General features: G+C 43.7%; 1 protein-coding gene across 4 annotated transcripts; it reads left to right on the top strand.

The window, feature by feature from the left end:
* Window positions 1–1,257: 1,257 nt before the first annotated feature.
* On the top strand, window positions 1,258–19,365 carry LOC133381907 (zinc finger protein 420-like). 4 transcript variants are annotated; one of them, XM_061621485.1, is made up of 4 exons: window positions 1,258–1,335; window positions 6,791–10,326; window positions 13,705–13,877; window positions 18,157–19,365. In XM_061621485.1, the coding sequence occupies exons 1-2, from the start codon at window positions 1,293–1,295 to the stop codon at window positions 8,377–8,379; spliced, it is 1,632 nt and encodes a 543-aa protein (XP_061477469.1). In that variant the 5' UTR covers window positions 1,258–1,292; the 3' UTR covers window positions 8,380–10,326; window positions 13,705–13,877; window positions 18,157–19,365. The 4 variants fall into 4 exon arrangements, with proteins under 4 accessions (XP_061477469.1, XP_061477470.1, XP_061477471.1 ...); XM_061621486.1 differs by lacking the exon at window positions 13,705–13,877 and adding an exon at window positions 11,262–11,315; XM_061621487.1 differs by lacking the exon at window positions 13,705–13,877.
* Window positions 19,366–20,829: the final 1,464 nt, after the last annotated feature.

Here is a 20,829-nt window from a genome sequence, read left to right as displayed (position 1 = left end):
GGATCATTAAGACACAGCTTGAAAATAAAACTGCCGTTATACACATCAAAGATGTGATCCTACTTGGAATGCTGTCTACAGTTCTGGTTGCCAGACTACAAAAATAGCATTCTAGAGGTGGAAGAGGAAGGGAAATGGGCAACCAAAATGATCAAGGGTCACAACATTTGGGGATTTTTGCTGTAGAAAGAAAGCTTAGAGGAGACATGATAGAAGTGTATGATCACACCAGACCTTTAAAGCACATTCAACACAAATGTAAAGCACATGGCTTCCCCCAACGCATCCTGGATAGTAGTTTTTCCTCACTCCCCTACTTTCCCAACACCCTTCATAAACTACAACTCCCAGGACTCTGAGCACCTCCTCCAATCTTCAAGCCCCTTCTGGCACAGCTTTTTTCTGCTTCCTGTGACTCAGCCTTGCAGGTCTTCTCATTCTGGTCTGGCGCTGGCCTCCTCCACTCCTCACTCGCTTGGGATTCCTCCCTCAAGGCCTGGACTCCCACCACTCCTACATCTTTCCCTGGGGTAACCAGGGGTGCCAAACTGCCAAGAGGATTTTCTGGGCCCGGTCCACGGTATGTGGATCGCACCCTCTGCTGAACTCACAGACAATGACACAAAGGTACATGCCCTTCACGTCATGAGCAAATGTGCACCCTCTTTTGCAGATGGAGGGGGGGAGCCCAAAGATCAATCGGGGGTCACACACAAGTAACAAGATGCCTTACACATACAATATCGAACAGGTGAACCTTTCCCCACCATGTTAGTTCTGGATGAGAAAAGGCGCACTCTGTTTAACATCTGCCTGCCACTCAGCTGTGAAAGGCATGGGAGCCCTGCTCTCCTTCAGCGCCAACAGGAATCCATGCAAAGAACTCCAGTTGCATGAGCTATAAATGAGTTCTGTATTCTTTTGTATCTCAGCTGGGGGATAGTTTAATCCTCTTGAAATGGTAACGTGGTAACCTGGAACATCCTGGTGTAGCTTTTGCTCGGATTTCTTTATGGGTGGGTGATGCGGCCACAAGGGAGCATTCCTCCTGATTTGCTTGCAGGATGTTCGCAGGTCTTAGGAGTGCTCTGTCGGTGCTCGCAGGTAACACGAGAGTCCCAGAAGGGAGGCATTACCACCTGTGAAGCAGCAGTGGAGTTTCAGCCGCTTTGCTCTTTAAGGGTTAACAAACGACGACAGAGCCGAAGGAAGGAGCGCAAACGTCCCTTTCCTGCCCCGCCTGCCTGCGAGACATGGAGGCTGGAAGCGCGGAGCTCTCTTCGTGCGCAGCGATGTTGGCGAGCGGGGCTGCGCGGGGGGAGCCTCGAAACAAAGGTAGGCAATGGGGGTGGAGGGGAGGGGGAGAGGGGAGACACACCCCCTTAAGCGCCCCTCCCCACAGACCCTCCAGATCGGAGGCTGCAGCTCTGCCCCATCCCGTCTGCCTCTCCCCTGTTGGGGAGAGATCCAGATCGAAGCATTCTTCGCAACATCTGCGGTTCTGGTGATGAATTTCGTGGCCTTCACCTTGGAGATGGAGGCGCCTCGTAGTTGGAACAGAGCTAAGGAGACACCAGTGCGCTAAATGGGCCGCTTCTGCATGTGTCCTCGTTTGTCCTTTGGTTCAGGGATGAGAGTTGAATAGTGAGGTTCTTCTTTCAATGCCTTCATTCTGCCAGCCCTCCCCAGTTTCCTGTTCTGCTAGAATTAAGGTCGCCGTTCAATTCAGAAAATCAGAAATGTGACCCTGCCCTCCTTGTTTTACGGTAGCCCGGCAGACAAACTGTTTAACGAGTGACGTTTTTCCTGAAACTGGTGCAAATTGGTGGGAGCTACTTCCCTCCCTTTTCCTATACAAGGTGTAAGTTCCCTACTAAATCAGAGGGTGTTATCCAGTTTCTCCACACCACGCACCTTTATGGCACATCCACAGTCTACATGGAAAGCACATGGCTTCCTCCAAAGAGTCCTGGGAGTTGTAGTTTGTGAAGGGTGCTGGGAATGTAGCACAGTCAGGAAAAACTATTCTCCAGGATTCATTGGGGGAAGCCATGTGCTTTACATTTGTGTTGAATGTCTGGTGTGATTATACACTTCTATCTTGTCTCCACTAAGCATTCTTTCTACAGCAAAAATCCCCAAATGTTGCGATCCTTGATCATTTTGGTTGCCCATTTCTCTACCTGTTCCACGTCTAGAATGCTATTTTTGCTGACAGGCAACCAGAACTGAAGACAGCATTCTAAGTAGGCTCACATCTTAGATGTGTATAATGGTGTTATGATATAACCAGGCACCTGGTTGGCCACTGTGAGAACAGGATGCTGGACTAGATGGGTCACTGGCCTGATCCAGCAGGCTCTTCTTATGTTCTTATGATATTGGCAGTTTTATTTTCAATCTGTGTCTTAATGATCCATCACATGGAATTCACCAGTTTCATAGCTATAACATTAATATCTTAACTGAGGCATCCTCTATGACCTCAAGGTCTCTCTCCTGTCAGTCACCAGCAGTTCAGTTAGGATTTTTCACTTCTGTGCATCACTTGACCCTTGCTTACATTTAATTGCATTTGTTCTTTAATAGCTTGGAGAGTTCCTTTAGGAGTTCCCCACAATCCCTCTTTATTTTAATCACCATGAACTTGATATCAACAGTAAAGTTGGTTACCTCACTTCTCACCCCAAATCCATGTCATTTAGAAACAAGTTTAAAAGCACAGGTCCTAATCCTGATGATTGGTGGTGGGGGCACTTCTTACATCCCTCCATTGGGAGAACTGTTCATTGATTCCTGCTTTCTCCTTCCTGATCTTTAAACACTTGCTGATGCATGAGAGCATATTTCCTCATATCCCATGATTGCTGTGTTCCACTCCATGTTTAGTAATTCTGTCTTTAATAATATTTTCCACTACTTTTGCCGGAACAGCTAATAGGCCTCTCATTTCCCGGATACCTTCGGTGTCCTTTTGGCTTTCAAGTTGTAATACATTTCGCAGAGCTTGGAAAAGTTACTTTTTTGAACTACAACTCCCATCAGCCCTAGGCAACATGGCCACTGGATTAGGCTGATGGGAGCTGTAGTTCAAAAAAGTAACTTTTCCAAGCTCTGTATTTGCCAGTCTATATGGTAGCAAGTCTTTCGGAGAAGGTACCATTTTTTGTTGGAAGATCAGCAATGTCACATTTGGGTTGTTTTAAGACCTCTCCGGTAGATGCCATCTGGACCTGAAATGATTTGTTGAACACTAAAGGAAAAGATCCCGCTTGCCCCATCTCTCTTCATAGTGTGAGTGGAGGGCAGATGATGTCCATGCCTTGCCTGGGAGTATTAATGAGAAAGGCAATTGTTTTCTTTTTCCAAGGACTGGTGGCCTTTGAGCAAGTGTCTTGGCACTTCACCCAGGAGGAACGGGCTCAGCTGGATCCAGACTAGAGAGCTCTGTACAAGGAGATCATGCAGGAGATTCATGAGATGGCAACCTGTTCTGTTAGAATTAGGAGAGGTTAAAGATAGCCTTCTTACTCCCTTCCTGGCACCCCTGCTTCGTAAATATGACCCATTATGTGTTTCAGATTATCGGTAGAGCTGCTATCATTTCCTACACCCCCTTTTCCCAGAGAGGAAGACTCTGGGGGGCCAATTTAGTACTGATATTTCTGGGATCCTAGGACAGCACACCCTGCGCTTCCCAGCCAGAACCCTCTTTAACTTACTGCAAGGCCTAAAACCAACACTCTCCCTCTGTTGCTGCCACCAATCTGAAGAGTCAGCTTTTCTTTAGCACCTCAAAATCCTTTTACTCGGTAGTGGGGAACCCACTTTTTAGCTCAAGTATCTACCTGATCGTAAGTCACTACTTACCTCTGGGATATTGGTCCTGTCAGGTGTAAAGCTGTTTGGCTGGTCCACTGCAGGCTTTTTCCTGATGGTGGATGAGGGACAAAGGCTGCATATCACAGGCCACCTTTTAAGGATATTTCTTCCCACAGAGGTTTCCTGGGCACTGGGCTCTCTTGGATCAATTAAAGCTGAACTCACATAGTGCAGGTATGTGTGTGTTACGTGCCTTCAAGTCGATTACAACTTATGTCGACCCTCAGAATCAGTGACCTCCAATAGCATCTATCCCAAACCTCCCTGTTCAGATCTTGTAAGTTCAAGTCTGTTGCTTCCTTTATGGAATCAGTCCATCTCTTGTTGGCCTTCCTCTTTTTCTACTTCCTTCTGTTTTTCCCAGCATTATTGTCTTTTCTAGTGAATCATGTCTTCCCATTATGTGTCCAAAGTATGATAACCTCAGTTTCATCATTTTAGCTTCTAGTGATAGTTCTGGTTTAGTTTCTTCTAACACCCAATTATTTGTCTTTTTCACACTCCATAGTACCCGCAAAGCTCTACTCCAACACCACATTTCAAATGAGTTGATTTTTCTTTTCACTGTCCAGCTTTCACATCCATACATAGAGATCGGGAATACCATTGTCTGAAAGATCTTGACTTTGGTGTTCAGTGATGCATCTTTGCATTTGAGGATCTTTTCTGATAGCTTCCCTCCCCAGTCCAAGACTTATTCTGATTTCTTGACTATTGTCTCCAATTTGGGTAATGACTGTGCCAAGGTATTGATAATCCTTGAGAAGTTCAACGTCCTCTTTGCCAACTTTAAAGTTACATAATCTTCTGTTGTCATTACTTTAGTGTTCTTGATGTTCAGCTGTAGTCCTGCTTTTGTGTTTTCCTCTTTAACTTTCATCAGCATTCCTTTCAAATCATTACTGGTTTCTGCTATGGTATTGTCTGCATTTATTTATTTATTTATTTTATGAGTAAAACCTAGCCCACCCCAAAAGCCTGCCTGAAGAGCCAGGTCTTCAAGGCCCGATGGAAGTTCATCATAGAGGGTGCATGGCGGAGATCATTTGGGAGGGAATTCCACAATGTGGGAGCCACAACTGAAAAAGTTGTCTCCCTAGTCTTCACCACTTTTGCTGTTTTAACTGGTGGGATGGAAAGTCTTTTGAGGTTTATCTTGTTGAACAGCATCACTCATGATGATGGAGGCACTCTTTCAGATATACTTGGCCAAAACCGTGCAGGGTATTAAAGGTTAAAACCAACACCTTGAAATGGGCCTGGAAAATAACTGGTAACCAGTGTAACTCCTTTAACACTGGAGTAATGTGATCTCACCAGCGGCTGCCTTTAATCAGGTGGGCCACCACATTCTGTACCAGTTGTAGCTTCCGCACCATTTTCAAGGGTAACCCCGCATATCTTCAATTATTGATATTTCTCCATGCAATTTTCACACTTCCTTCATCTTCTTCTAAATTCAGCTTTCTATATGATATGTTCTACATATAGATTGAAGAAATACAGGTTTGTGTTGCATGTAACCTTTTGGAAGGGAGTGAGGGAATGGATGCAAGCTGCCCTAAGGGCAGTGGAAAGGGCCATGATCCTGTCAGACAGGATCCATCCTACGTTTATAGATTCCAACTGTGCATCAGTACTGGGCTGTCCACCTTAAATGGAGGAACAAGAGAGCAGATTTTTGTTACAGTTGTCACTCTCTGCGTCTCTTTTCACAGCCTGTTACCAAGCATCGACTGCTAAGTTTGCTGATGACACTAAATTGTTCAGGGTTGTTAAAACAAAAAGGGATTGCGAGGAGCTCCAAAAAGACCTCTCCAAACTGAGTGAATGGGCAGAAAGATGGCAAATGCAATTCAATATAAACAAGTGTAAAATTATGCATATTGGAGCAAACAATCTGAATTTCACATATACGCTCATGGGGTCTGAACTGGCGGTGACTGACCAGGAGAGAGACCTCAGGGTTGTAGTGGACAGCACGATGAAAATGTCAACCCAGTGTCTGGCAGCTGTGAAAAAGACAAATTCCATGCTAGCGATAATTAGGAAACAGCCAATATCACAATGCCGTTGTATAAATCTATGGTGTGGCCGCATTTGGAATACTGTGTACAGTTCTGGTCGCCTCATCTCAAAAAGGATATTATAGAGTTTGAAAAGGTTCAGAAGAGGGCAACCAGAATGATCAAGGAGATGGAGCGACTCCCTTACGAGGAAAGGTTGCAGCATTTGGGGCTTTTTAGTTTAGAGAAAAGGCGGGTCAGAGGAGACATGATAGAAGTGTATAAAATTATGCATGGCATTGAGAAAGTGGATAGAGAAAAGTTCTTCTCCCTCTCTCATAATACTAGAACTCATGGACATTCAAAGAAGCTGAATGTTGGAAGATTCAGGACAGATGAAAGGAAGTACTTCTTTTCTCAGCGCATAGTTAAACTGGAATTTGCTCCCACAGGATGTAGTAATGGCCACCAGCTTGGATGGCTTTAAATGAAGATTAGACCAATTCATGGAGGACAGGGCTATCAATGGCTACTAGCCATGATGGCTGTGCTCTGCCACCCTAGTCAGAGGCAGCATGCTTCTGAAAACCAGTTGCCGGAAGCCTCAGGAGGGGAGAGTGTCCTTGCACTCGGGTCCTGCTTGCAGGCTTCCCACAGGCACCTGGTTGGCCACTATGAGAACAGGATACTGGACTAGATGGGCCACTGGCCTGATCCAGCAGGATCTTCTTACATTCCTACATTCTTATGTTCTTAAACTAACTCCATTCAATGCCTCGAGCTTTGACAGTTAAACTCTGATATCAACAGAGGTTCCAGAAATAAGTTTCAAAGTACAAATCATAATATATTCACAGGATTTCTCCACAGCATTTTATCACCTTTCCTTTTTATTCCATCAGGATACATCTGGGGTGTCAAGTCTGACGGAGAACCACCTGAAGTATCACTGGAAAAAACTGAGGGGCAGGAGCAGAACCTGAGGAGTAAAGATGGAGCAAAGAGTCAAGAGGAGAGACAGACTCACACAGGAGACAAACCTTATCAATGCCTGGAGTGTGGAAAGACCTTCAGTCAGAGTATCACCCTTACTAGGCATCAGAGATGTCACACAGGGGACAAAACTTATCAATGCTTGGAGTGTGGAAAGAGTTTCAGTCAGAGTAGCCACCTTACTTCACATCACAGAACTCACACAGGGGACAAACCTTATAAATGCTTGGAGTGTGGAAAGAGCTACAGTCAGAGTGGCCACCTTACTGTACATCAAAGATCTCATACAGGGGACAAACCCTATAAATGCTTGGAGTGTGGAAAGAGCTTCAGTAAGAGTAGCGAGCTTACTTCACATCAAAGAACTCACACAGGGGACAAACCTTATAAATGTTTGGAATGTGGAAAGAGCTTCAGTTGGAGTAGCATCCTTACTTCACATCAAAGATGTCACACAGGGGACAAACCCTATAAATGCTTTGAGTGTGGAAAGAGCTTCAGTGACAAGAGCACCCTTAGTAAACATGAAAGAATTCACACAGGCGACAAACCTTATCAATGCTTTGAGTGTGGAAAGACCTTCTGTCGGAGTGGCCACCTTACTTCGCATCAAAGAATTCACACAGGGGACAAACTTTATAAATGCTTAGAGTGTGGAAAGAGCTTCAGTGACAATAGCACCCTTAGTAAACATGAAAGAATTCACACAGGGGACAAACCTTATAAATGCTTGGAGTGTGGAAAGAGCTTCAGTCAGAGTATCACCCTTACTAGGCATCAGAGATGTCACACAGGGGACAAAACTTATCAATGCTTGGAGTGTGGAAAGAGCTTCAGTCAGAGTAGCCACCTTACTTCACATCACAGAACTCACACAGGGGACAAACCTTATAAATGCTTGGAGTGTGGAAAGAGCTTCAGTCAGAGTGGCCACCTTACTGTACATCAAAGATCTCATACAGGGGACAAACCCTATAAATGCTTGGAGTGTGGAAAGAGCTTCAGTGACAATAGCACCCTTAGTAAACATGAAAGAATTCACACAGGGGACAAACCTTATAGATGCTTGGAGTGTGGAAAGAGCTTCAGTGACAATAGCACCCTTAGTAAACATGAAAGAATTCACACAGGGGACAAACCTTATCAATGTTTGGAGTGTGGAAAGAGCTTCAGTGCTAATAGCAACCTTACTTCACATCAAAGAATTCACACAGGGGACAAACCTTATAAATGCCTGGAGTGTGGAAAGGGCTTCAGTCGGAGTAGTGCCCTTACGGTTCACCAAAGAAGTCACACAGGATACAAACCTTATCAATGCTTGGAGTGTGGAAAGGGCTTCAGTCGGAGTGACCACCTTACAGATCATCAAAGAACTCACAGAGGGGACAAACCTTATAAATGTTTGGAGTGTGGAAAGACCTACAGGTGGAGTAGCCACCTTACTTCACATCAAAGAATTCACACAGGGGACAAACCTTTTAAATGCTTGCAGTGTTGAAAGTCCTTCAGTGACCGTAGCACCCTTACTTCTCTTCAAAGAACTCACACAGGGGACAAACCTTATAAATGCTTGGATTGTGGAAAGAGCTTTAGTCAGAGTTGCCACCTTACTCCGCATCAATGAACTCACATAGGGGACAAACCTTATCAATGCTTTGAGTGTGGAAAGAGCTTCAGTCAGAGTAACCACCTGAATTCGCATCACAGAACTCATACAGGGGAGAAATCTTACAAATGCTTGGAGTGTGGAAAAAGCTTCAGATGGAGTAGCGCCCTTACGCTGCATCAAAGAACTCACTTGGGACAAACCTTATAAATGTTTGGAATGTGGAGATAGCTTCAGTAGCAGTAGTCACCTTACTTCACATCACAAAACTCGCACAGGGGACAAACCTTATAAATGCTGCGAGTTTGGAAAGAGCTTCAGTCAGAGTGGTCACCTTACTTTGCATCACAGAACGCATATAGGGAACAAGCCCTGTACATGCTTGTAGTGTTGAAAGACCTTTCATCAGAATGGCTACCTTCAGGCACATAAAAGGATCCGATTAAGGGAAGAGATGTATAAATGCTTTGAATTCAGAAAGAAATTTAAGCAAAGTTCAACTCTTGCTGTGCATTGAAGCATCCGTACAGGAAAGCCGGGCTTCAAACAGGATTTTTATGGGGAGTTTCAGACCCCCGACAGTGTCCTTCTCTTACCTTAACCACAGACTGTTCCACTTCCCTTCATCCTGGGCTGTGGAGTTGGAATCAGAGAGTGGGAGTCGGAAGCAATTTTGGGTGGAGTCGGTAGTCCGACTTAAAGATAAAATTAATATTTTAATAGAATAGTTACAGGAAGCATGAAAATCATGATAATGTTGGCAGAAAGTGGGATTCTGGGTGTTGTTAGTTCTCCAGTCCCCTTCAAGGGTGAAATAATGTTTGCATTTTCTTACACCAACTTCTATGCCTTTCTTTCCTTTGGTCTTGTTTCCCAAAAAAACGGAACTTGCCCAGTCTTGGCAGGACCTACCAAACCCCATTTTGTTGGGCCACGGGGGCTATGTCCCAGGTAGAATTTGTGCTGAACCATTTCCATGCCATAGGTATAAAAATGGGGGCTGCGTCAGTGATGTTCTCTTCAGTCAAAGGGATGAGTGCAAGGTCAACGCCTCCCTCCCCATGGACAGGAAGTAGGGAGCATATCCAACAGTTACTCACACTAGAGTGAAAGAGACCAACATGTATATAAAGAACCACTCCCCTTTTCCATTTTTCCAGTATTATTTTGGCTTGCCTCTGCAGGCAACTCTTCAAGATTTCATTGTCTGCTCTTTCACTTATCTTTCTCGATCCAGCAGGAGTTTTCGGATGATAAACACAAGCCAAATTCAACTGTAGCACCAGAACACCTCTTCCTTTCAGTGTCCACAATGAGTGTGGAAGATACAAGGTCAACAGGGAAATTGTTGCATGGGTCAAAGTCACAGCTGTCTGTCAGCGCTAAGGCTCACAAGAGGACTTTTCTTAAGGCTTTATTCTGGCCTGTAGCTACTGTATCCTATCAGTCTGCCAATCCGCACCCCAGGTGCTGGGAATTGGGCTGTTAGGACTCAACAGGGATGGGCAGAGCTTGGGAAAGTTACTTTTTTGAACTGCAACTCCCAACAACCCAATCCAGTGGCCATGCTGGCTGGGGCTGATGGGAGTTGTAGTTCAAAAAAGTAACTTTCCCAAGCTCTGGGGATGGGTTACTGTGTTCGGCGCCCCACTGCAAATTATAAATTGGCGTCCTTATCTTTTATATTTTTTTTGTTCATTTTTCAATTCAAATGCTCGTAAATTATTATTAATTTTTCCGGAGGTTTTTTTTTTAAATTCCAGGCTTAGGGGCACCTTTGGCACCTTACCTTTCTAAAACCAGCTTGGATGTCTGGCACTTCTCGCTCCATATAAGATGGTAAGAGCCTTTACTTTATTTGCATTGTATATTAAGACAATAGTTCGAAAATTACTGCGTTCCCTGGGATCCCCTTTCTTTGGAGTTGGGATGTATATTGAACACTTCCAGTCTGTGGGGCATTGTTTAGTTTTCCATATTTGTTGACAATGTTTTGTCAAAATTTCGACAGATTCAGTCTCAGTAGCTTGTAGCCACTCTATTGGTACGCCATCTATTCCTGGTGATTGTGTCTTCCAAATATTTTAAGAGCAGCTTTCACCTCACATCCTAAAATTGCTGGTTCTTCATCATAGGGTTCCTCCATGAATGAATTTGTCATCCTTGCATCTCTTTTATAGTTCTTCAATGTATTGCTTCCATCTTCCTTTTATCTCGGTCAGTCAGTGTGTTCCCCTGTTGATTATTCAACATCCCTACTGTTGGCCTAAATTTCCCTTTAATTTCTTCCTGTACTTCTGCATCAAATCTCTCAGTTTCCTCTTCTTTTCTGTTTGCCGTTGGAGCATAGACTTAGATGATGGTTACGTTGATAGGTTTCCCATTAAATCTCATTGATATTACTCACTCAGCCTTTGCATGATAGCTCCCAATTGCTTTTTCTACGTCACTTCTGACTATTAGAGCAACCCCGTTTCTCCTTAATTTATCATTTCCTGCATAAAATATTTTGAAGTTGCCTGAAAATGTCCCTTTCCCATCCATTTTAATTCACTCACATCAACTATTGTAATGTTGATGGGTTCCATTTCTTGCTTGACAATTTCCCTGGTTCATGCTTCTCACATTCCATGTTCCTGTTGTGTGCGTCATACAGCTCCGGACTCTCCTTTCACATCTGTGCGCATCAGCCTCTGGGCTTCCTTTCATCTTTGACCCAGCTGCATCATTAGTCACAGCGCTACTCATACTTGTCCTTTGTTCTGTCCCAATAGCTCAGTGAGTGCCATCTGACCTGGGGGTCTCATCTTCTAGCACTTGTATTGCAGGTAACAGGGGGCTAACATTGAGGGAGGGAGGGAGGGGATGCCAGCTGCCCTCTGGCAGTGGAAAGGGCCATGTTCCTGTCAGACAGGATCCATCCTAGGTTTGTAAATTCCAGCTGTGCATAAGTACTGGGCTGTCCACCTTAAATGGAGGAACAAGAGAGCAGATTTTTGTTGCAGTTGTCTTTCTCTTAGGGTTGCCATATTGCCTCGTTAACCAGGTTTTACCCGGATTCTATCCATGCCACCCGGTGCCCATTTAGCCCATTAGGTGGCCAGGATTCTCAGCTTTAATTTTAAAAAATTAAGTTTCCAAGTGGTCCGGTTCTGGAGATATGCAACCAAATGTCATTCTCCCCGTGACTGTTAAATCTTTTTAACAGATCTGTTATAGCACTTAGTAGCTGTATCCCTGGCCTTTCAGGATTGCAGCCAATAAGTGAAGCCAGGGTTGTGATTGGTTGACCTTCAGGCAGTGCCTACATCTCATTGCAACACCAGAAAATGGTGCTTTCCCCCTGTTTATCAGGAAATCTCATGAACTGGGTAAGTATATACATTTCAGTTTTTTCCCTCTTGTGTGCAGGAGTCAAATGCTTGGCTGTTGAAGAGGGCCCTGTTTTCATAACCTTCCCAGTACTTGCTTTTGTGGGAGTAAATGCAATGCTTATCCCATATACCCAGAGTAAATCCCATTGAATTCAATAGGACTTACTTTTGAGTAGACATGGTTATGACTGTGCTGTAAATTAATGGGACTTTTGAGAATTAACAAAAATTGTGTTTGTGTTCTAAATCTTTCTGATCCTCTCCAATCCTATTTTTAAAGCAATTATGCAGGGCTTACTTAGGTATTACAGTTTTTATTATGTAGGAAACTAATACTGATTTTTTTAAAAAAATGTTCTGCAATTACCAATTGGTTTGACAATAAACTATTATATAGGCTATATGTATTTTTACATCTGCAGTGTGTGTGTTTGTATGGAGTCTTTCCAACAACCTTGTGAGGTGGGGTTGGTGATTGGAAGCCAAGGCAGCTCACAATAAAAAATAAATCCCTTTAAAATCCAATAACCATAAAGCAAGAATAAACAGTTGCAAAACAGCATAAAGAGGCATGATTCTGAATTTTGTGTCCTTCTTCCTTGGGGTGGTCATGGTTCTCTGTTGTTTTCATCTTGAGGGGCAGATAGGCTGAGAGATGTTGAGTAGTCCATGGTCACCCAGTACACTTTATAGCTCATTTCCATTTTGAAAAATTAATTAAAATGATTTACATGCAGGCGAAGTTGATTAAGTAGATCAACACATTTAAAGCACATCCAACTCACATTTAAAGTGCATGACTTCCCCTAAAGAATCCTGGGAAGTGTAGTTTCCCCCTCACAGTTATAGTTCTTACCACCCTTAACAAACTACAATGCCCATAATTCTGTGGTGGGATTCATGTGCTTCAAATGGGTGTTGAATGTGCTATAAATGAATGGGTGTGGATCTGCCCTAGGTATGATCTGCATTCAAGAGTGAATTGCAAAGAATAATGTTAAAAGATACTTTTTTAAACGGGGAGGGTTGTAGCTCATTGGTAGGGCATATGCTTTGCATGGAAAGGTCCAGGATTCAATTTCTGGAAAAGACTATTGCCTGGAATCCTGGAGAGGCCACAGTGACTCAAAAAGTGATTTATTTATTTTTATTTACAACATTTATATACTGCTTGTAAAAAAATCTCAAAGCGGTTTACAGAAAGAATTAAAACAATGAAATTATTGGCAAAAACAGTCAAGGACAGGTATTTAAACCATTCAGAATAATAAAACCAACAATGAGTTAAAAACAGATTTAAAAACACAATGGCTTCTACATGGCAGGAGAGGGTTGCCTAAAGAAAAATGATTTTAGCAGGCGCTGAAAAGGGGCATCTGCCTAATGTCAATAGGCAAGGAGTTCCAATGCATAGGTGCTGCCTTGTTACAGGACTGATTTCATACAAGAGCAGAACAAGTACTATGTAGCACCCATAACATGGAAAGCACAGCTTGTAGCAAATCAGCAACCAATGCACATTTCAGAGCAGAGGTATTATGTGCTGATAGGATCTCACTCTTGTCAGCAATCATGCTGTAGCATTCTGCACTAACTGCAGTCCCCGGGTCAGGTTGTGCTGCATGGGGATTTCTGTGACCTTGGCTGACTGGCTGCCAGGTTTTTTTAGTTTGGGTTTTTGGTTATGAATCCTGACTGGTTGTGGGATGCTGAGTTTTCTGCCTTATTCATAGGAATCTTGTTGTGGTTGGCATGGTATTGCATTGAGGAAATCATCACTGCCTTTTGTGTTGTTGTTTTTTCTATTGGCATTTCACTTATCTTTAACCTCACTCTGTTACAGCCATAGAAGCAACAGCAATGGTTCCAAGTGCTCAGCTCAACCCCCTTAAACCCACTGATGATGCACCTTGTCGGTTGCATGACAGTTTGTTTCTTGCTCAATAGCGGTAAAAGAGAATTCACATATTTGGAAGTGTGGCTGCAACTGTTGTTCCCAAGCTGCTGCCTGTGAAGGTAGACCAAACCATGTGTGTTTTCTCTCTGTCCATTACTGCTCACTGGAATTGGGTTGGCTGTCGAAGTGAGTTTATAGCAGCCCACAGGGTAGACAGAAAGCGTAGAGAATCTTCTTACTCATTTCTCAGACCTCTTTCTGAAGGGTCCAATCTGTAAAGAATTTTAGAGCAGCCATGTTAAAAGATAGGGGCAGGGCATTGCAGGCAGGGGGCTGCCAACCCTGCCTGTATATGGATGTCTTTGCAGAGGATCCCTAGTCAAGCTTTGCCAACAGCACAATCCAAACTATATCTACTCAGAAGTAATTCTTGTTGAGTTCTATGGGGCATAGTCCCTTATGAATGAATGAATGAATCTTTATTTTTACCCCGCCCTTTTTCCAAAACTGGAACTCAGTGCGGCTTACAAATAAAAACTACACATAGGTAAAAAAACATACAAAAATATACAATTAAAATAGAATTAAACTATTTGTAACATTAAAATCATGAAACATACACTTAAAATACAAAAACAATTTAAAACATTAAGAATAGGACCATAGAACAATACAACAGACTTCATGAGGTCCTATCTTAAACATCTTCTCGTCCAAAAGCCTGTCAGAATAAAAAAGTATTTGCCTGCCGACGGAAGGATAGCAAGGAAGGGGCCATTCATGCTTCCCTAGGAAGAGAGTTCCAGAACCTGGGGGCAGCCACCGAGAAGGCCCTATCTCGCGTCCCCACCAATTGCGCTTGCGAAGGTGTTGGGACTGAGAGAAGGGCCTCTCCTGAGGATCTCAAAGCCCGGGCAGGCTCATATGGGGAGATACGGTCTGACAAATAGCCTGGACCTAGGCCGTATAGAGCTTTATAGGTCAAAACCAGCACTTTGAATTGTGTCCGGAAACAAACTGGCAGCCAGTGGAGCTGTCGTAACAAGGGGGTTGTATGGTCCCTGTAACCAGCCCCAGTTAGCACTCTGGCTGCAGCTGTTTGTACCAGTTTAAGTTTCTGAACAGTCTTCAAAGGCAGCCCCACGTAGAGCGCGTTACAGTAATCTAAACGGGATGTAACTAAGGCATGCATCACTGTAGTATAATCAGGCGTCTCCAGGAACTGGCACAGCTGGTGCACCATTCTTCACTGGGCAAAAGCACTCCTGGCCACTGCAGAGACCTGGGCCTCCAAGTTCAAAGATGAGTCCAGGAGCACACCCAAACTGCGAACCTGTGTCTTCAGGAGGAGTGTAACCCCATCCAGCACAGGCTGAATTCGTATTCCATGATTTGCCTTTTGACTAACCAGGAGCACCTCTGTCTTGTCTGGATTTAATTTCAATTTTAATTAGTAAATGTGTTTAGAATTGCAGCCTTTGGGGGCATCCATCTTTACGGGAGGCCCGGAGGGTGATGACAAGATCTAGGGCCTTCTCAGTGGTGGCCCCCGAACTATGGAACAGTCTCCCCGAGGAAGTATGCCTGGCGCCGACTCTGCTCTCCTTCCGGCGCCAGGTCAAAACCTTCCTATTCTCTGAAGCATTTTAAGTTACACTGATTTACTTTTTAAAATGTTTATTGGATTGGATTGATGATTGTATTTTAGTATTATTTTGTTATTCATTGTATTTTTATGCTATTTTATGTTCACCGCCCAGAGAGCTATTACTAGTCGGGCGGTATATAAATTTAATAAATAAAATAAAAAATAAATAAAATACTCCCGAATGCTCCTATCTACCATCTCCACAAAACTAGGCTCCTTTATTCCTACAATGGCCTTTTGGTAACTGGCCTGGCCTGAGGGCACTTAAACCCTTCTTGCTGAAAGCAAATGGGCTAGACTAAATGTTCCCTACCCGGGCTCAATCTTTTAGCTAAACTTTATAGCTTAATTTACAATCAGAGAAATGTTTCTTAATTGTATGCTCCAAGCAACTGTGATTGATGCTTAATGTATCATACTTAATGACAGCACTCAGGCCTGCCCCTGCGACATCACTCACGCCCGCCCCCTGACATCACTAGGGCCCGCCCCTGAAATTTCAGGGCTTGGGATGCTTCTGACCTGGCAACCCTAATTCCTGCCTTCCATTGTTCTTAGCCAATGAGGGACACCACAGTTGTCCTGGAAAAATCAAGAATTTTAGTCTGCTTGCCTGCTGCATCTGCAGAATCTAGCAGTTTAGAAAACTGCACATGCTCACTTGATCAACACATGCAGCTGCTCCACCCCTTACCCATACACTTTCTGGTTGCGTCAGCAAGGAGAAGCCGTTTTCATCTCAGTTGCCTGTTTCTCAGGATATGTGTCTTAAATGGTGAATGCAATGGGAGGGTCTGCCTGTCATCATGGAGGATGGAATAAAAGGGTTTGATTCCACCAAACACTCCCTCCCCTGAACAGATACAAGATATAAAAGCAAACCTCTCTGTAGAAAAGGCAGTGATACCAGCATTGGCATTTTTCCGCCCTGCACCCACCTTGTTAAATGGTGCTTACTCCTAAGTGAAGTTGCATTGGAATGCAGCCTCACTCACCCTGTTGCCTGACAGGGCCTCTGTTCAGCAATTCAGAAAAGGCTAAAAAGTATTTTTTTATTTATTTATTTATTTATTTATTTTATTTGTTTCATTTATAGACCGCCCATAGCGAATAGCTCTCTGGGCGGTGTACAAAAAGGTTAAAATACAGAATATAACAATAAAAACAACCTACAGCAACAAACACAAACAGCAACAAAAATAAAAAATTTAAAATTATAACATTAAACGCATTAAAATGCCTGGGAGCATAGCCAGGTCTTAACCTGGCGCTGGAAAGATAGAAGCGTAGGCGCCAGGCGTACTTCTTCGGGGAGGCTGTTCCACAGTTCGGGGGCCACTACAGAGAAGGCCCTAGATCGAGTAACTGTCCTCCGGGCTTCCCGATGGGTTGGTACCCAGAAAAGGGCCTTAGATGCTGAGCGAAGTGACCGGGTAGGTTCATAGTGGGAGAGGCGTTCCACAAGATATTGCGGTCCCATGCCGTGTAAGGCTTTATAGGTCAAAACCAGCACCTTGAATCTGGCTCAGTAACAAATGGGTAGCCAGTGCAAACGGGCCAGAACAGGTGTAATATGCGCTGACCGGCTAGTTCCCGTCAGCAGTCTGGCTGCTGCGTTTTGCACTAGCTGAAGTTTCCAAAATGTCTTCAAGGTCAGCCCTACGTAGAGCGCATTACAGTAATCCAGCCTAGAAGTCACCAGAGCATGCACAACTGAGGCGAGGTCATCCCTGTCCAGATAGGGGCGTAGCTGGGCTACCAACCAAAGATTTTTGATACATACCCTTCTTCAAAATGACTGCCAGGCATCTCCCCACCAAAGATCACCCTACTTCCATCTCCCCAGGGATGGATATGTGTGTGCGTGTGTTATATATACATACACACAGGAGGTGTTCCCTCTCTCTCTCTATGCATATATTCAATGCATTGGGGGTGTAACCTTCACCCCCTTAAAACTAATAGCAATTGAACAGCTACGCTGTCTAATGCTGCCACAGCTTGCCAGGTCTCTAGAATTCACTGCATTTTTATTTTACTTTTTAAAAAAGAGGTGCCAGCATCAAAGCCTCCATCATGTTCCAGCCTTTATCATAGAAGGCTGCATTTCCCCTCTCTCTGATCGGATATGTGAGAATTGGTGTACGAAAGACACTTCTTACATGCTCAGACATGCTCCCTTTAGATAAGATGATTGACAGAGCTGATAATATTGAAATCTTGATTTCTATCTGCGTTAAAATTTGTACAGTTTTTATACTCCGTTTTTAACAGTGGAAAGGCAGAATATAAATCCTCTTAATAAATAAATATTCCGTAAAGGCCTTTAAGGTTGAAAATGGAGGATTTTTTTAAAATCTTCACATCCTCCCCCAGTTTTTGGTGGTAACTGCTAGGCACAAAAACAAAACAACTGGACAATGCAAATTAACATGATTAACTTGCCTAATTAGGACATGGTCTGCATAATAAGCAAATTATGCAATTAATTTATAATTTGCATAATATGCAAATCAGCCTCCCGGATTTGGGGGATTGGAATATGGCAACCCTACTCTCTCTGCGTCTCTTTTCACAACCTGTGACCAAGCACCTACTGCTAAACTAACTTTGTACAAGGCCTCGAGCTTTGACAATTAAACTCTGATATCAACAGAGCTCCCAGAAATATGTTTTCATAAATAGGAATCATAATATATTCACAGGATTTCTCCACAGCATTTTATCTCCTTTCCTTTTCATTCCATCAGGATACATCTGGGGAGTCAAGGCTGAGGGAGAACCATCTGAAGTATCACTGGGAAAAGCTGAGGAGCAGATGCAGGAGCAGAAACTGAGGAGTCAAGATGGAGCAAAGAGACAAGAGGAGAGACAGACGCACACAGGGGACAAATCTTCTGAATGCTTGGAGTGTGGAAAGAGCTTCAGGTGGAGTAGCCACCTTACTTCGCATCAAAGAACTCACACAGGGGACAAACCTTATAAATGCTTGGAGTGTGGAAAAAGCAAAACTGAGATGCCTCTGACACAAGCACTAAGTTCCCCTTCTGACCCATTTTATTCCTCTTTCTGTATCTTCACACCAGTCATGCAAGGTAGGTTAGTCTGAGAATTAGTGACTGGCCCAAGTTGGGAAGTGAGGAAAAACAATGAGAAGAGACTTTAAAATACAAAACTGCATATGCTCAGAGTATTTTCTTTTTGTTTAATAAGGTTGCTAAAATATTTTGTGTTTGCTGAGAGTTGTGAAACTGCACATGCTCAGAGTATGTTTTAATCCAGCCATGGGTTACAGCGATTTAAAAATACAACTTTGAAATCAGTTAATAGTCTGGGTTCTAAAAACATCTCTCTCAGGGCTCAAAGGAAGGGATGAAAAGTGTGCCTTCAGCAAATCCTCAGCCTTGAAGACTTTGCAGGCCAAAACCAGCACCTTCAACTGGGCCCAGAATCAAACGCAAGAATTTGGGCCGAGAGCCCATCACATCTGACTCTGCAGCATGAACCACACAAGGCAGGCACAGATCCAGTTTAAAGAGAGTGGCCTTCACAGCATCAGACATCCTGTCCACATTGTCCAGGAGAGAAGACCAAGTGATGGAAGAGATTGATTCTGTAGCCTCTGGGAGAGAAGAGCCTGCCTTCACTGCAGGGTCCATGTTGGGTTAATTTTAGCAGGAAAATGCCATCAGGGTTAAGCAGCATATATGCCCATCTTGCATTTCGGAATGGAGCCTCCGTGGCCTGCATGGGGGGGGGACTGTGCCCGGGGGAAAGGACTAGGCAGTTCAACATCAGGCTCTTGAGGTTGGTCCGGAAGCTGAAGCTGGTGCAAAATGCAGCAGCGAGACTGCTCAGTGGGGCAGGATATCTCCAACTATCTATCTATCTATCGTCCCCCTGATCAAAATGCTCAGGGAGACCATGAGATGAGATATGAAATTGAGGAAGCATCCAAACTAGGAAATGTGGTAGTAATGGGTGACTTCAACTACCCAGACATAGACTGGCCGCATATGTGTTCCAGTCATGACAAAGAAGCAAAGTTTCTAGATATTCTAAATGACTATTCCCTAGACCAGTTGGTCATGGAACCGACCAGAGGGACGGCAACCCTGGACTTAATCCTCAGTGGGGACTGGGACCTGGTGCGAGATGTAAGTGTTGTTGAACCGATTGGGAGCAGTGACCACAGTGCTATTAAATTAAACATACATGTAACTGGCCAATTGCCAAGAAAATCCAACACGGTCGCATTTGACTTCAAAAGAGGAAACTTCACAAAAATGAGGGTATTGGTAAAAAGAAAGCTGAAAAACAAAGTCCAGAGGATCACATCACTCAAAAATGCTTGGAAGTTGTTTAAAAACACTATATTAGAAGCTCAACTGGAGTGCATACTGCAGATCAGAAAAGATACCGCCAGGGCCAAGAAGATGCCAGCATGGTTAACGAGCAAAGTCAAGGAAGCTCTTAGAGGCAAAAAGTCTTCCTTCAGAAAATGGAAGTCTTGTCCAAATGAAGAAAATAAAAAAGAACATAAACTCTGGCAAAAGAAATGCAAGAAGACAATAAGGGATGCTAAAAAAGAATTTGAGGAGCACATTGCTAAGAACATAAAAACCAACAACAAAAAATTCTATAAATACATTCAAAGCAGGAGACCATCTAGGGAGACGATTGGACCCTTGGATGATAAGGGAGTCAAAGGTGTACTAAAGAACGATAAGGGGATTGCAGAGAAGCTAAATGAATTCTTTGCATCTGTCTTCACAGTGGAAGATATAGGGCAGATCCCTGAACCTGAACTAACATTTGCAGGAAGGGATTCTGAGGAACTGAGACGAATAGTGGTAACGAGAGAGGAAGTTCTAAGCTTAATGGACAATATAAAAACTGACAAATCAGCGGGCCCGGATGGCATCCACCCAAGAGTTCTCAAAGAACTCAAATGTGAAATTGCTGATCTGCTAACTAAAATATGTAACTTGTCCCTTGGGTCCTCCTCCGTGCCTGAGGACTGGAAAGTGGCAAATGTAACGCCAATCTTCAAAAAGGGATCCAGGAAATTACAGACCGGTTAGCTTCACTTCTGTCCCTGGAAAACTGGTAGAAAGTATTATTAAAGCTAGATTAACTAAGCACATAGAAGAACAAGCCTTGCTGAAGCAGAGCCAGCATGGCTTCTGCAAGGGAAAGTCCTGTCTCAGTAACCTATTCGAATTCTTTGAGAGTGTCAACAAGCATATAGATAGAGGTGATCCAGTGGACATAGTGTACTTAGACTTTCAAAAAGCGTTTGACAAGGTACCTCACCAAAGGCTTCTGAGGAAGCTTAGCAGTCATGGAATAAGAGGAGAGGTCCTCTTGTGGATAAGGAATTGGTTAAGAAGCAGAGAGTAGGAATAAACGGACAGTTCTCC

Source organism: Rhineura floridana, chromosome 3, assembly GCF_030035675.1.
Source record: "Rhineura floridana isolate rRhiFlo1 chromosome 3, rRhiFlo1.hap2, whole genome shotgun sequence".
NCBI classification, from domain to species: Eukaryota; Metazoa; Chordata; class Lepidosauria; order Squamata; family Rhineuridae; genus Rhineura; species Rhineura floridana.
The sequence above is the reverse complement of the archived record's forward strand: the minus strand, read 5'-3'. Positions and strand labels throughout refer to the sequence as shown.

What these genes read in the sequence shown, in the direction of transcription:
- LOC133381907 (XM_061621487.1), top strand. Translation starts at nt 1,293, where the DNA reads ATGTTGGCGAGCGGGGCTGCGCGGGGGGAGCCTCGAAACAAAG. An exon ending in GGGGGAGCCTCGAAACAAAG is followed by an intron (nt 1,336 to 6,790) that starts GTAGGCAATGGG and finishes TTATTCCATCAG; the next exon opens with GATACATCTGGGGTGTCAAG.